At 35.5% G+C, this 14,009-nt stretch overlaps 1 protein-coding gene across 4 annotated transcripts in view; it reads right to left on the minus strand.

Annotated features, from left to right (window-relative positions):
• The window catches only part of SDCCAG8 (serologically defined colon cancer antigen 8), a 181,158-nt gene that overhangs the window by 139,251 nt on the left and 27,898 nt on the right, over positions 1-14,009 (minus strand). For all 4 annotated transcript variants that reach the window (XM_019527201.1, XM_019527202.1, XM_019527203.1 and 1 more), the window contains exons 2-9: positions 13,134-13,292; positions 12,933-13,015; positions 11,002-11,115; positions 9,941-10,066; positions 9,568-9,708; positions 8,402-8,466; positions 6,675-6,863; positions 4,477-4,615 (exon numbers count right to left, since the gene is read on the minus strand). In XM_019527201.1, the coding sequence (XP_019382746.1) occupies positions 4,477-4,615; positions 6,675-6,863; positions 8,402-8,466; positions 9,568-9,708; positions 9,941-10,066; positions 11,002-11,115; positions 12,933-13,015; positions 13,134-13,292 (1,016 nt within the window). The remainder of the gene's footprint in view (positions 1-4,476; positions 4,616-6,674; positions 6,864-8,401; positions 8,467-9,567; positions 9,709-9,940; positions 10,067-11,001; positions 11,116-12,932; positions 13,016-13,133; positions 13,293-14,009) is intronic.

Genomic DNA, 14,009 nt, shown 5'->3' on the forward strand with positions numbered 1-14,009 from the left:
AAAAAAAAAAAAAAAAAAAAAAAAAAAAAAAAAGTAATTTAAGGTAAAAAAACAATCATCCTTTCAAAATGAGGAATTCACTATAACAATGATAAAGTATTCTAATGCTTTTAGAGAAATTATTTTACTTATAAAAAAGGTTTTATGGATGTACACAGATGCCTCTACATATACATATGATCTGGGAGGGGGTGAGGGGATCTTTAATTAGAGCAGCTCTGAGAGCCACTTTTAATTAAAGCACCTGGAGCATCACATATATCAATGTCCCTGCACTGAAAAATGGCAGTGAGGGCACTTTAACTGAAGCTTGTCGAACAAGCTTAGTTAAAGCACCCCACCACCATTTTTCAGTGTGGGGACACTGATATATGTGATGCTGGAGTCTTCTGGAGCACGCTAATTGCCACACTCCAGCAGACTTGATTACTGTATGTGTATAGGTGCCCTAAGAAACTAAAACAGGGTTGACAGACATGAGATCATGCATACACGCACAAAAATACGTCCGATAGCTAAAGATGACATGTCTACAAACAACTTGGTACTCAAATGTGGTTCCTATTGTATTCACAGTTCCTGGAATTTGTCAGTTATTTTTTCTGTATAGATTAGCAGCTTATTTTTGACAAGGGAATGTGACCTGTACTTAAAAAATTCTAGGTATCTCTCACTCAAGAAGTGCAAAGAAAAATGCCCTCCATTACCCAACTCTTATGAACACTGAAAGCATGGTTGCCTTTAATACCACATATCAGAAAAATGTATTGTCAGCGCTGCTATTTGCCTGAAGGATACAATATAGGGTACAAAAGGTTATATTGCCAGAGAAGGAATTTGACAAAGTAGAGGCAATTATTCTTTTCTTCTGATGTTCAGACTTTTCAAATAATGTCAAGGAGTTAGTTTATTTATTTCCAGTTTTTTGCTGGAAATACTGCTCAACTGAGTTCACCTAGAACTTTTGAGTTTAGGTTCCACCACACACAGAGGACAACAAAAACACCTGTATTTCTCTTGTCCAAGCTGCATTGTCCAGAGACACTGGACAAAAGGATTTTATTAAACAAACATGCATACTGTGTCAGGTCAAGTACTGAGTTAAAGCCAATTGGAAAAAAATTCTCCATTTTATAATCAAGTCTCTCGACCCGTGGATAGGAATCCACAGATCAAAATTGGAATGATTTAGCTCACCTATCCCTACAGGCTCACGCAGACACTATAGCTACAGCGGAACAACTGCTGTCTGGTTTGGAGCAACAGCCCTCTCTCCCTTTGTGAAGCTGATCCAGGTGCATGTTTGTCTACATCCTAGTTCTAGTTTCACTGACATTCTATATATTTAAGCCTCAGTATAGTCTAATTCATTTTTAATTTCAAAAAATTAAAAATGAAGCTCATGTTGGACTACTTTATTTACATTTCCTAGTAATGTGGTTTTCCAAATGATACTTTGTTTGACTAAAGGAAAAAAAAATACAGTGCCTCGCATGTTTCCTTTGTGCTGGGTTGTGCAAGATGGATGAAAGCTACACCATTTAATTCTCTCTCAAGTGGGGAAGTCTCCACGAGTCCACCCTGTGGGATGCTAGACATCTGGGGAGTAGCTCTCATCTCTAGAGAAAAGTAATCCAAGATCAAATCAGACTGTTAACATGAGTTTTTTTCTATAGAAATCTAAGCCTTGGGCAATGCTAAAATGCAAACAACAATGAACATCTGCTTTCATGTCCTCACCTTTTGACAGACACATGATTGTAACAGCAAAACAAAACACAGCACTACTTCTCATTTCAAGAAGGTATTTTTATTTGATTAACCTGCTGCTGTTTTTGCAAGGAGGATCAGTAGTTTAAACTATTGCTCTTTTAGCAAGTCTATGTTTAAAATCCATCTCCCAGGTTTGCTTCAACCTGGGAAGCTTTTCATTACCAATTCCCCTATGAAGACTAAGCATTACAGGCCAAGAGGTTGCAAGCAACAGAAGCGAAAAACAGCAAGGATATATATTTCCAAAGAATGAGCACCATGTACCCTGTTTTTCATAAACTAAATGGAACTGATAGTTATCATAATATATTTGTCCTTTAAAAGCCAAATCCTACTTGTCTCGCCTACACATATTTTTCCCTTTATATTCAATTATATGCACTTGGCCCTATGAATGGTGCACTTGGCTCTTGCTTTTCTGCATTTACTCAAGAATATACAGGATGAAGTAGTAAAATGTTTTCCCAGTGTAAGGGAAAGAGAAAAAAAAAGGGGGGGTTGTTTGTGTTTTATCTGAAGGGAGAGGAAGCTTGTAATATGGAGGTGTAATAAAGGGCATGGGGAGTATGGACCCCCCAGCCACTAATAATTCCGTATGTACCTGTGCACCTCATTATTACCAGTGAGGGCTTCCAGCAGACAACCTGCCATTCATTTACTTACATTCCTTTTACTGGATTGTCAGGGATTTATAGCACTGTTATATCTTATTAGTATTTAGATCAGTATTGATTCATCTTACAGAGCCTTATCAAATGAGAACACGTTTTTTATCTTATACTGAATATGAAGCATAGGGATAGATTAAGATGAAATTTATTTTTGGTGGACTTCTTTTTTCTTTTCAAGTCAAACAGAAAATGAAACAAAGGGAAAATTAAGAGTTATCATACAATAGGAGGTCTGACGACAACAACCATTTAATACTCTCCTCAGCAGGAGAGATTTTTGAGGTATGTATTTCCAGAATTGTGCTTGCAAAACAGTGAACACTGCTGTTATACAAATAGAGAAACCAATAATCTATTTAAAATTTTAATAACATAAAGTCAAACAATTAGGGGCCAGATCCTTTTCCCTCTATTGCTGCCTAAGTGAATTTAGACACCAAATATGATCCTATTACACCCTGCTTGAGTCCTGGAAAAAAACAATGCAAAAGGTGGATAGGTCTTCTTCCTGATTGCTGGTTTTGGGAACTCTGCCTTAAAGCTTAGTTTATGGCAGGTTTCAAAAGCTGGTGCATTAACATCTTTTCCAAGGACTCGAGATGGGTGGAATAGAATCACACCTAGGTGTCCAAGTCCCTACAAGGACCTAAAAGGCAAAAAGGAATCTGCTCCTAGGTATCTTAGTCATTCACCAGTAAATTCTTCAGATGACAACTGCTAAATATTTTACAGCTAGATTTTCAAAGGTTTTTACGCACCTAAAAAGGTGGGTAGATACACAATGATAAACCAAAAGTGCCTAATTAATTGATTTAGACAAAACTTTAAATACATGCATACCATTGAGCCTTTAATTCCTGGTCAATTAACAGTTAATGGCAATTAAGGTAAGTGCTAATGTTAAAATGCAATTCCGCTATACCAAAGCAACTGTTGAGACTTTTTCCTTCCCATCATAATTTCTCTACTTTTTCCTTTGGACTTGTAATTTTAGGGAAAGATAAAATAACGTTTATAGTGTGGCATAATCACATCAACAACCAATACTCCATTAGCCAGTGGAACCTTATCCTTTATATTCTCAAATTTAGTAGTAATTCACTAATTCCACAGTAGATGGCACTGTATATCAATATAATGATTTAATTTACAATAAAGTGAAGCAAGTACTTAATTAGTTTTAATATAAGCATTAGACTAGAAATTAAAATTTGCCATTATCATTTAGTGCCCAAGAGTTCACAGGCATATAGCAATTTACATCTTTAAAGCTATACGTATATTAACTATTTAATCCTTACAACACCCCTATGAAACAGTTAAATACTACTTGTAGGCAGTAACAGGCAATATTTTCAAAAGCAGCACAGTGATGTATACATACTAGGTTATCAACTAAATATGTAACTACAGTCCTACAGCACTTAGATGCTTTTTACAATCCAACCTGATAATTTTCATTAGGCTATGAAACTGAGTTAAGTGACTTGTCTCATGGCCTATCAGTCTGAGAACATGGATTAGAACTCAAAAGTTCAAGTCCCAGCTTCAGAGCAGTAAGGATACATCTGTATGGCAAAAGGCACAGCTATTCTGAAACTCTGGCACTCTCCTAAGATATATCATGTTTAGTCTGCACAAATGAGCAACAATATGGAATGCGCACCTATACATTCAGGTGACAGGCAAAGTCAATAAGCACCTACAGAACAGCATATTAATCTGGATACAAGCTAACACATGCAGTGACAAGTTAATACTTGGTATGTTTCAGCATGCAGTTGCTTGTGCCACACAGATATATCTTTTAAGACAAGCTTTCCACTCCTCCTTCTCTTAACAGTCTTACAATGGCTATCACAAAACAGAACACGTTTAATGATCTTTCATTTCAAGTCAGTTACAAATTTAGATATGGACTAGTGTTTTACAGTCCAGCAGAATTATTTCCTTATTGGTGGAAACAAGTGTAATCAACATTTTTGGTAGTTAGGAATACTGAAATCCCTAACCATGTTCTTGAAGAAAATACCTTAGTTTTTTCTAAGTTGGCTTCTTCTGCCATTTGCACAGCTTGTTTCACTTGTTCGTAGGCACTAGATTCCCTTTGCTGCATCTCTCTCAGGTGCCTTCTCACTGAAACAAGTGCACCCATTAAGTCATCTCTTTCTCTGCATTAGCAAAAGAAACCATGGAAAAAGAAATATAAAACATTAATGGTTTGAAATCAGGGTTACAAGTAGAGTTAGATGAAAAACAGCATTAATTTGTATTTAGTTTTAAAGATACAGTAGTGGCAGCTCAGACCATATCAAAGTCTAATGTGTTAGCTGACCTGTCTTTAAAAGTACTGAATTAAAGAAGCTGCCAGGAATAATGGCAAGGTTCATATGAGGAAAGTACCCAGGCTGATTAGCAATCAGAAAAAAGTACAAGGTCAATGGTAATCTTCAGAAAAAAGGTCCAATCAAAATGGAATGCCTTTGACACAAATGATTAAGAATACTGTCTACATTATATTTAAAGTAAAACTACACTGACTCATAGTATTTCAGATAGTTAAACACTATCTATGACCCTCTGTATTCTGCCAGGAACTAGATCTGAGCTGAACTACAAGATTTCTGAATTCTGCACCACTATAGTCTCCTCAGCCAAAATTTAGAAATTAGGTTTTTATTAAAAAGCAAGCTGAATACTATGGGTCCTGAATCAATGCAGTGGCTCCCATGTTCTTTTCTTTATTTTTTAATGGACCAAATTTTCACATTGATAATGTATAATTACATCAAAGAATTTGTTTTGAATGCAGCTATAGGCTTTGGCTCTTTTAGCACATGGGACAGCATGAGAAGCCTCTTGGATTATGCAATAATCTCACTGAAAATCTCACATTTGCTATATGTACTGTATATACTACATAGTAAAAAAAAAACCCACCATTATTGGGTACGGAAGTTACATAATCACATTTCATAGCTTTAATGAGTTTTGGGCATATCGCTCCATTTGGTTCCTTCGAAATTTTTACTCTGAGTGTTTCTTCTATGCAGTGAAATACTTAAATATCATTGACTACACTGGATTTGAGTGGGGCTATTCTGAGTTACACCAGATGAGGATCTGGCTCCAAGACTTCAAAATGTCACTTCTATGTAACAGATTTAACAACACTAAGAAGAACGAGTGAGCTCAAACATCTTGTTTCAAGCTTCCCATACTTGGAAAGTCAATAACATATTGATTTAAGTTGTGTGCATATTCACAGATTTCTTTTAAATCCAGAATAAAAATTCAAACAAGAACTTGGATTCTAATGTGCAATTTTTTCAGGGAAGAGTAGATTGCTTGGCAAATGTTCTGGCCCTAGATACAGGAAACACTTGGTTTCCCTTTCAGTACCTATCGTATACCCGAGGCTGATATAAAATATCCATCTGATAAACTACATTTACCTTCAACCATCTTACTTGCATCTCACCCACTAACTCACCTCCACTGGGACTACTTGCAATACCTCACAACTCTTGAGCAACTTCAAATTTCTGAGCACAGATATTTTTGTAATGGTTGGCTAGCTGACCTGTCTGAACAAATCAATGTTTTAAAGTGCTGGGATTATCTGTATTAATAATTACATATCAAAGCTCTTTGCACCTTGGTAAGTTGTTATTATTATTTAAATCTAAATAAATAAAACCAGCCACTTTTTTAAAACTGCACAAAACTTCTCACTTAGATTACTCTAGGTTGAGGTGAAGCAAGCAAAGTACTCTGTCCTAGACCAGTGACATGTTAAAGGTCCAAATCAGTGAAAAGAAGAATTTAAACATTTATAGAACTAAGAAAAAAAACCAGACAACTGTGTTTCCAAAATTCAAGAACCCAGAGAATCAAACAAAAGGGATCAAAGATGAATGTTAGAGACAATGAAAGGAAGAAGCTATATTGAAGGTGGTGGTTACCATGCTTACAAAAAATTACTGAAATGCTGTTGGAATTGAAATAAGTGACAAAACTCCCCTGGGTGAAGATGTCACCCTGTATTTTTCCATTCTAAAGCAAAAATCCCAACAAAATTCTCCCACAGCACTATAACTTGAACTCAAAATAATTATTTTCTTGTAGAACTATTATATTCTTAGGTTAGAGTTTAAGTTAAAACAAACACTGTTAGTAATTTATATTTCCACCTAAAAATAACTGCACTTTTAATTAAAATAAACCTACTTTGTTAACCTCTCAATGGTCTGCATGTGGACATTGGAATGAGTCTGGGAAAGAACAGCTTCGTGTTGTGCACATTTCAGACAAAGACCACCAACCCGGGTTAAATTACTTGATGCAATAAGTGAATCTTGGTGCTTTAATCTTCCTTTCAGATCTTCACAATTGTTTTGCGATTCAGATAGATCTTTTCTAGAAAGGAAAAAAATATTGTAAAGAAACATGCGTTACCATATTCATTAAAATAATTTTACATACCTCATTCTATATTTGAGGAAAATTTTTTAAAAAGTACAACAAAGCGGGCTCTTACTGATTTATATGATTTTAAACCACTTGACACTGCATGGCAGATTCACTTTTTAATAACAAAAGTGGTACTGTGATCTCAAAACTGAACGATGCACAAAAATGAACTATACCACTCCCAGTCTGTTTTTTTGTCAAAGACAGGGAAGTTATCAGCAGACTCAGTTGAAAATCATGGTTTTCCAAAATATTGTTTTACCAAAGAATAAGCTGTTTGCTAGTATGTGGAGGAGACAGGGAATGCAGCCTATCAATGGCAAGGATACCTAAGAATCTCTCAAGATGGGGAAAATACAGTGAATCTGTATTCCGCATTCCCCTTAAGAGTGATGTCATTACCTCCTTGCCTGACCCCCCTACCTGTGGATATGAATCAGTAGCAATATGGCATACGTTTCACATGTTCCCTGCTACAAATTCTGCAACATTCAGCACATTGGCCATGATACAGCAGATCAAGAAAGCTCATGCTTATGTTAAGCATAAAAATAGTCCTATCAAAGTCAAAACAACTACTCGCAAGCATAACTTTAAGCAAATGCTTAAGTGCTTTTCTCGATCACAGCCAGGCTACTTAGATCTTGAAAGATCAAGTGACCTAAGGGAAAAAAACCCCTCCATTAAGCAGGTACCTGCATTCAAGCACTAGCAGAAGCTTTTAAATAATTTTACTTTTGACTTTATGATTTCTGCACTTTTGCACCTCAAGCCAGGGAACAATCAACAGTCTTAGCTGTAATTTCAAGTTCTAATTCATTGCACTAGCAGAGTTAGCTGTTCTCTGAAGGTTTCTATGGTTGTAGGATACATATTTCAATTGGCCACCCCACCAATACCTCAACCCCATACAAATTAAAATATTTCTTCTTATGAAATATTTTTAACTTCACACGTGTTTGTTATTTATTAAAAAAAACAACATTAAAGTATCTACTCTTAGCTACTTAACATTATCTGTTTAAGATATAAAGCTTGTGGTATGAGATCCCCATTGAATTAACAGAACAACTTTATTCTTTTCTTTTTTTTTCTTAAAGTAAACCAGCCTAGATTATCAAAATGGAAAGTTTTGTGCCTTTATGGAATCATCCTACAGCAATCAAAAAGCCTAAAGGAATAATCTTGTTCTATATTAAATTCTATAGATTTTTTAAAGAGCAATTTTTAAAGGAATACAAAAAAAATCTATGTTTTTATTATATGTAAAGAAAGCTTTTCCATAAAAGTCTTGTAATTAGGTTGTTTTAAGATCACCTTGTAAACTATACCTCAGAAACACTTGTTTGTACATGAAAAAATAAATAACTACTACACATTTACCCAATTACTATTTTAAACTTATTTTCAAGAAGCATTCACACCAACAGCACCACTTTTATAATTACTGACCAGTAATTAAAAAAATAATCCTTTCAGTTTACCTTAGTGACCGTACTTGAGCTTCAAGTGCATCAGTCCTTTCTTGATAGAGAAGGTTTAGCTTCTCCTTTAGAAAAAGATACAGAAAAAGTTGGTGTGGCTTTTCTTTTCTTCACAATCTGTATTCTTTTAGTTCTTTATAAATAAATACAGATATTAGAAATATTCACTTATTTCCTCTGAAGATAAGCAAGTATTTAAAACAAAGTATTTGATTAAAAATAACTTTATTACCCCCCACTTTTCTGTATGTCTACATAGAAAACAAAAATGCTGTCATCATCACTATTTCTGCACAACTAGCCATACCCTCAACTGGTATAAAAAGCCACAGATCCACCTATTTTAATGTTGTTGCAACTGGCTGTGTACAGACACTTGTTTCTACGCAAAGAAATGTCTTCTGGTAGAAAAATAGCACAGGAGCTGGACTGTATAGTCAAAGTGAACAAAGATAGTCATCTTTTATATGCTATCCTATGTTGCTGGCATAAATGGGTAACAAGAAATAATTTTGCAGAATCTAAATGCCATTTAGAACTACAGAACACAAATACAGAGAGAGGTTACTTGACTGATCACAGCAGAGACATAACATGCTAATTAGATAACAGAACAATACCATACCACAGTTTAGTACAGGGAACGAAGAATATATTGTCAAGATGAAGTGACAAAGTAGGTATTTTCCCATGCAGAAGAGATAATCCAGAGGCACAACACAGAACTTGCACCTTGGGGGAAAGGGATAGGATTACACTAGCTTTGCACCTTTCTGAGTCTGTCCTGCTTCAGGGACTGGAATAATCTTTAGCATGCAAGATAGTACTAGGGGGCTGCGTAAGGCATAGAAACCTGCTGCTCAGACTCTCCAGTGCTATGCACTGTAACTCCATTCCTTTCACATTTCCTCCCCGTCACATTTGTCGAGCCTCATCTCTTACATGCCAAGTGTTAAGTTGTCTTGCATATCACCCTTGTTTAACTGGAAAAAAATATTTATTATGGGATGAAGAGCCTCAAGGGATAGATATTGACCTCAGAGGTTAGGGGTTCAGTCAACCAAGTCTCCTCCAAGACTCTCAGGAGGTTAATCATCATAAATGTCACCAAAAGAGAGGAACACTAGAAGCCAATTCTGCTATACAAAAATTATTGGAATACCAACCAATTCTAGCTGCCATTTTTCTATTTCTGCAGTTGCTGTTGAGATTAAGACATGGTCTTTGTCATGTGATGATCGTGACTTAGCAGGCTGATGTACCCTAGAATCATCACCTCCCATAGGCCAGGACTTCTGAGTATTTGCCTGAAATACAATGTTAAAGCTTCAATTTAATCACAATATCTTTTTATTATTGATTAAATAATAGCTAATAAATAAAGTTATTATTGTGTTCAATTAAAAAAATGCATAAAGTTACAATTTATAGCCCAATAATAGAAGAATCTGGTTGGGCCTCTGGAATGAAGAAACTAATGTTGAGAACCAAAATCATGTACAGTTGTCCCATATCGTTAAAAAAATGTATTAGACTTACTGAGGCATCCAGAAGTGTTTGTTCTCTCAAAGTCTGCTCCACCGTTAGAGTTTTCAATTCCTCATGGAGTTTCTCATTTTCAAGCACCACAACTTGTATCCGACCTTTCATTCCAGATAATTCCTCCTACAAAATTAGAGAATACTATTGTTTAATACTTTTCATGACTATATATTACACCAAAAGGCCTTATTGTTCATTTTTATTCTTATTGGACGTAATAACTGTATTTTGTAATGGTCTTCAAGATAATGTTGGTTGGATAATCATTTAAGTAGAAAAAGTTATACACGTTTCATTTTTATTATTAATTAACCAATAATTAATATTAGGAAGAACTTTCTAACTCTGGGAGTGCTTAAGCACTAGAACAGATATCAGAGGCTGCAGAAACTCCATTATTCAAAAAGTGTATAAGCAGTGGAGATAAGAGCACTTGACTGGGATGGTTCAGGAAGGGGTACTTCTGCCTCGAGCAGGTGGTTAAACTCAATGACCTCCCAAAGAACCTTCAAGCCCAATTTTTCCATTTAAATAAGCAAGTGGAAGCTTTCTTTTTTAGACATATTTAAAATCAATAAAAGTCTCCTGATAAGGCCTATTTTAAAAATAACACAATGTCTTGACTTATGTTAAGATTTATTACCTCCTGAACTGCATTTACTTCAGTTCTCATTGGTACAGTATTTATAATCGTAAAGCTGAGACTGGAAAGCAGCTCACACAAAACTCTTGGGGTACAGTACAAACATGCATTTGGAGCCATTTCAAAAATGGATGGGGAGCTTCTGCTCTGAACCATGCAGCAGCTGTTAGCAAATATAGACCCAATTTTAATGTTGTCTCATTGAAGATTAAAGTTGGAGCAGTTTTGCTACGTTTGTATCGTCCCCAGGTTATGCATGTGCAGCTGTTACAAGTAACAGACGAACATGCGTTTTTGATCAGTAATTCCCCTTTTGAAGCAGCTCCAAATGGATGTTTGTCCATACCCTTACTGAACTGACAGTGGGATATTTCTGATATCTGGGAGTTAATGAGTGAAGGACATTTCAAAATACCTTGCAAAATTTCACTTCCGCTTCTAAGTGGTTAATGTATTGAGACTGATCAGTAATGATAGGAACAAGATCACACAGGGCAGGTGAACTCTGATCTGCAGCTTCTGAAGTTCCCTAGGGGAAATAAATTAAGAATAATAAGTATTTACTTTTCACGACCTTTCTCTTCGCAAAGAAAGATGCTTCCACTCACAGAATCCAGTTTATATTTAATATAATTTTGTACATTTAAATAGAAAATGCAAAGGTGACACTAGTGTCAAGCAGAACAGTTACTTGATTAAAAAAGCATACCAAAAGCAGGAATGCATTGCATCTACTGGTTCATTTGCAAATGCAATTATACTACTATCCAATACAGGCCTCATTTTCTTATCTTCCACATGAAATATACATGCAAACCACATGAATTTTAATGAGAGTTGTATGAATACATCAGAAGACATGCTTCCAATATCAATCGTCAATTCTTACTGTATAAACCTGAGTACAGTATAGATACCATTGTAGAAATGTAGTGAAATTTTTATTAGATACTACCCATATTAAAGAACTTTACCCACTATAGGGAGACAGACTATTGATTCACAGAAATTTCATAAACTGGTTTGACCAAAATCAGTTAAGTCTAATACTACATTCAACCAGGTTTATCTTAAACCAGTTTCAGCCATTTTGAAACTGGTTTATGTGCACTGAATGTTTGTTCTGTTAAAGGTTTAAACCAGTTTCTGATCCCTTAAACCTGTTTGTGTGTAATGTCTGTCCCTAGCATAAATTATAGATGTATTACTAGTGGCATAATTTAATTTTCCACATAAGCAGAGACTAAACAGGTCATTATATGAAAAACAGTATATTCTCTAAGTACAGAGCACTAAGGGTTAAGTTTAAAGAATTAATTAACTGAGAATGTAACCAAACCTGTTTAAATCAAGTTGCTAATTTTTTAAAAGTCACCTTAAAAAAATTATATAGAGCAAGTATAATCTTTCTTTGATTCTGATAGCAAACTTTCTGATATTTGAGATGTTTAAAAAAGAAAAGAAAATAGACTTATAGTATGTAATAAAGTCTACAACAGATTACTTCTAAAAATATATAGGTTTACCTGCAAACCAGTCAAATTCAAGCCACTAAAAGCCAGACGACATTATACAATAATATTTTGCATCTGGAACAACAATAATTTTTCACGGACATTAACTGTCCTGCTATGCTTGAATTACTAGTTTATTTTTACTGAAAATATTTTAGCTTAAGTATCATAGATTCATCTCAATTCTCCAGACTTAAGAATAAAACTAAGATCTATTCATTTAAAGCAGGGGTGTCAAACTTGAGGCCTGCAGAGCCCTGTTGTGAGTCCTGCAAGGGCGAGGGCAAGTGGGCATGGGGCCTATCACTAACATCCTGGGCATGGAGACTTGTTGGTGATGCAAGCAAAGGCAGTGGAAGCCACTTGTCCCATTGCTACTGTGCCTTGCATGCAAGGAGTTCCTATTGTATTTTTACAAGAGTCTTCATACACAGATGAAAACCTTTTTGTCCACGTGCTGTAGAAGAGAGCTATAGATTCTACTGTTACATAGATCTCTGACCATTGTTCTCCCTGAAAAATGGAAAGGTCACAGCATCAGAAAGACTACTATAGCATTACGGCTCTGGTAAAACTACAAAGGGAAAATGGATTCTATCATATTCTGCCCTTAAGAAATTCATGTCAAAACCACATACACTGCCTCACATGGAATTAAAAGCATCCTTTCTGCTGCAGTCAAAACCAGAATTACTTCCTACTCTAACAGCTAATCTCCCTCAATGGGATGGTGAGGAGTTTAGTTCCTACTCTTTGTGGATAGGAAATAAATTGTAACAACAAACAGGTCATTCATTCACAATTACACAAAGAAACAAGGAGAAATACGTACATAGGATAATATCTTCCTTTTTGATGGAGATAATTGACTTTCAAGTTCCTCTTGCTGTCGCAACAGAACTTTAAGTTGATTGACTGTGAAACAAAGATAAAACATTAACAAATAGACATGCATATTTTTGACTTGGTGCAACTCATAAAATGCATTTGGCCTGCAGTTTTTTTAATCAGTTGCTACTGTATTAACATTTACCTGCATGGCTGTTCTGTAGTTCCCGCCAAGCTGCATCCCCAGTCTCATCTCGGCCTGTATTACTGGAAGACAGGTAAAATGCTATTTCTCCTTCTCCCATTGCAGGATGGCTTTCCCCCAAGGCACATTTCAGTTGCTGGATGCTTTCACTTGCACGTTCTTCAAACAAAAAATATGGCATTAGACATCCAAAAAAAAACCCAACTAGATTTATATACTGAAATGGTTTTTAACTGTATACAGTAAGCATAGAATGAAATGCATTCAGGCTTTGTCAATGCAGATAATTTAATCCAGTGTCAAGCACTGGTTGCTAGCTACCAGCAACTGCTGAACTCAGACTGGCAAAGCTACTGGAAATACCATTTACAGTAGGAGAATTTAACCCAGTTTTAAAGTGGATGTTGTATTAGTGTAAATGGGACTTACGGTTGATTCCTATCTGTGGGTTGTTATTCTGTTATTGTAGGCCACTCAAACTTTTGGATAAGGAAGGATATAAATCTAAATAATAATGATCTTGTAAATGTATCATCATGGATAGCCTCATTAAATTCAACAAGACTTCTCCTAGTAGTAAGAACTATTCTTGATATAGGATGCAGACTTTAGGAACAGCATTTTGGATTTTAATGAGAGCCATAACATGGTATAATACATTCTATGAAACTATGCTTAAAAGTCGTCTTATTCAAAATTAAAACTCAGCAAACTAGCTGTCAATTTACAAGAACAATTAAATAAATATGACATAACAGTATCAGAAAACTTCCCAACAGATTTTGAACTTAACTATAGTTTCACAGTAGCTAGGGTCAGGAGGGACCTGAACAGATCATCTAGCCTGACCTCCTGCCACAGGCAGGAATGAATGCT

This window comes from Gavialis gangeticus, unplaced genomic scaffold, assembly GCF_001723915.1.
Source record: "Gavialis gangeticus isolate Ggan-Ray unplaced genomic scaffold, GavGan_comp1, whole genome shotgun sequence".
NCBI classification, from domain to species: domain Eukaryota; kingdom Metazoa; phylum Chordata; order Crocodylia; family Gavialidae; genus Gavialis; species Gavialis gangeticus.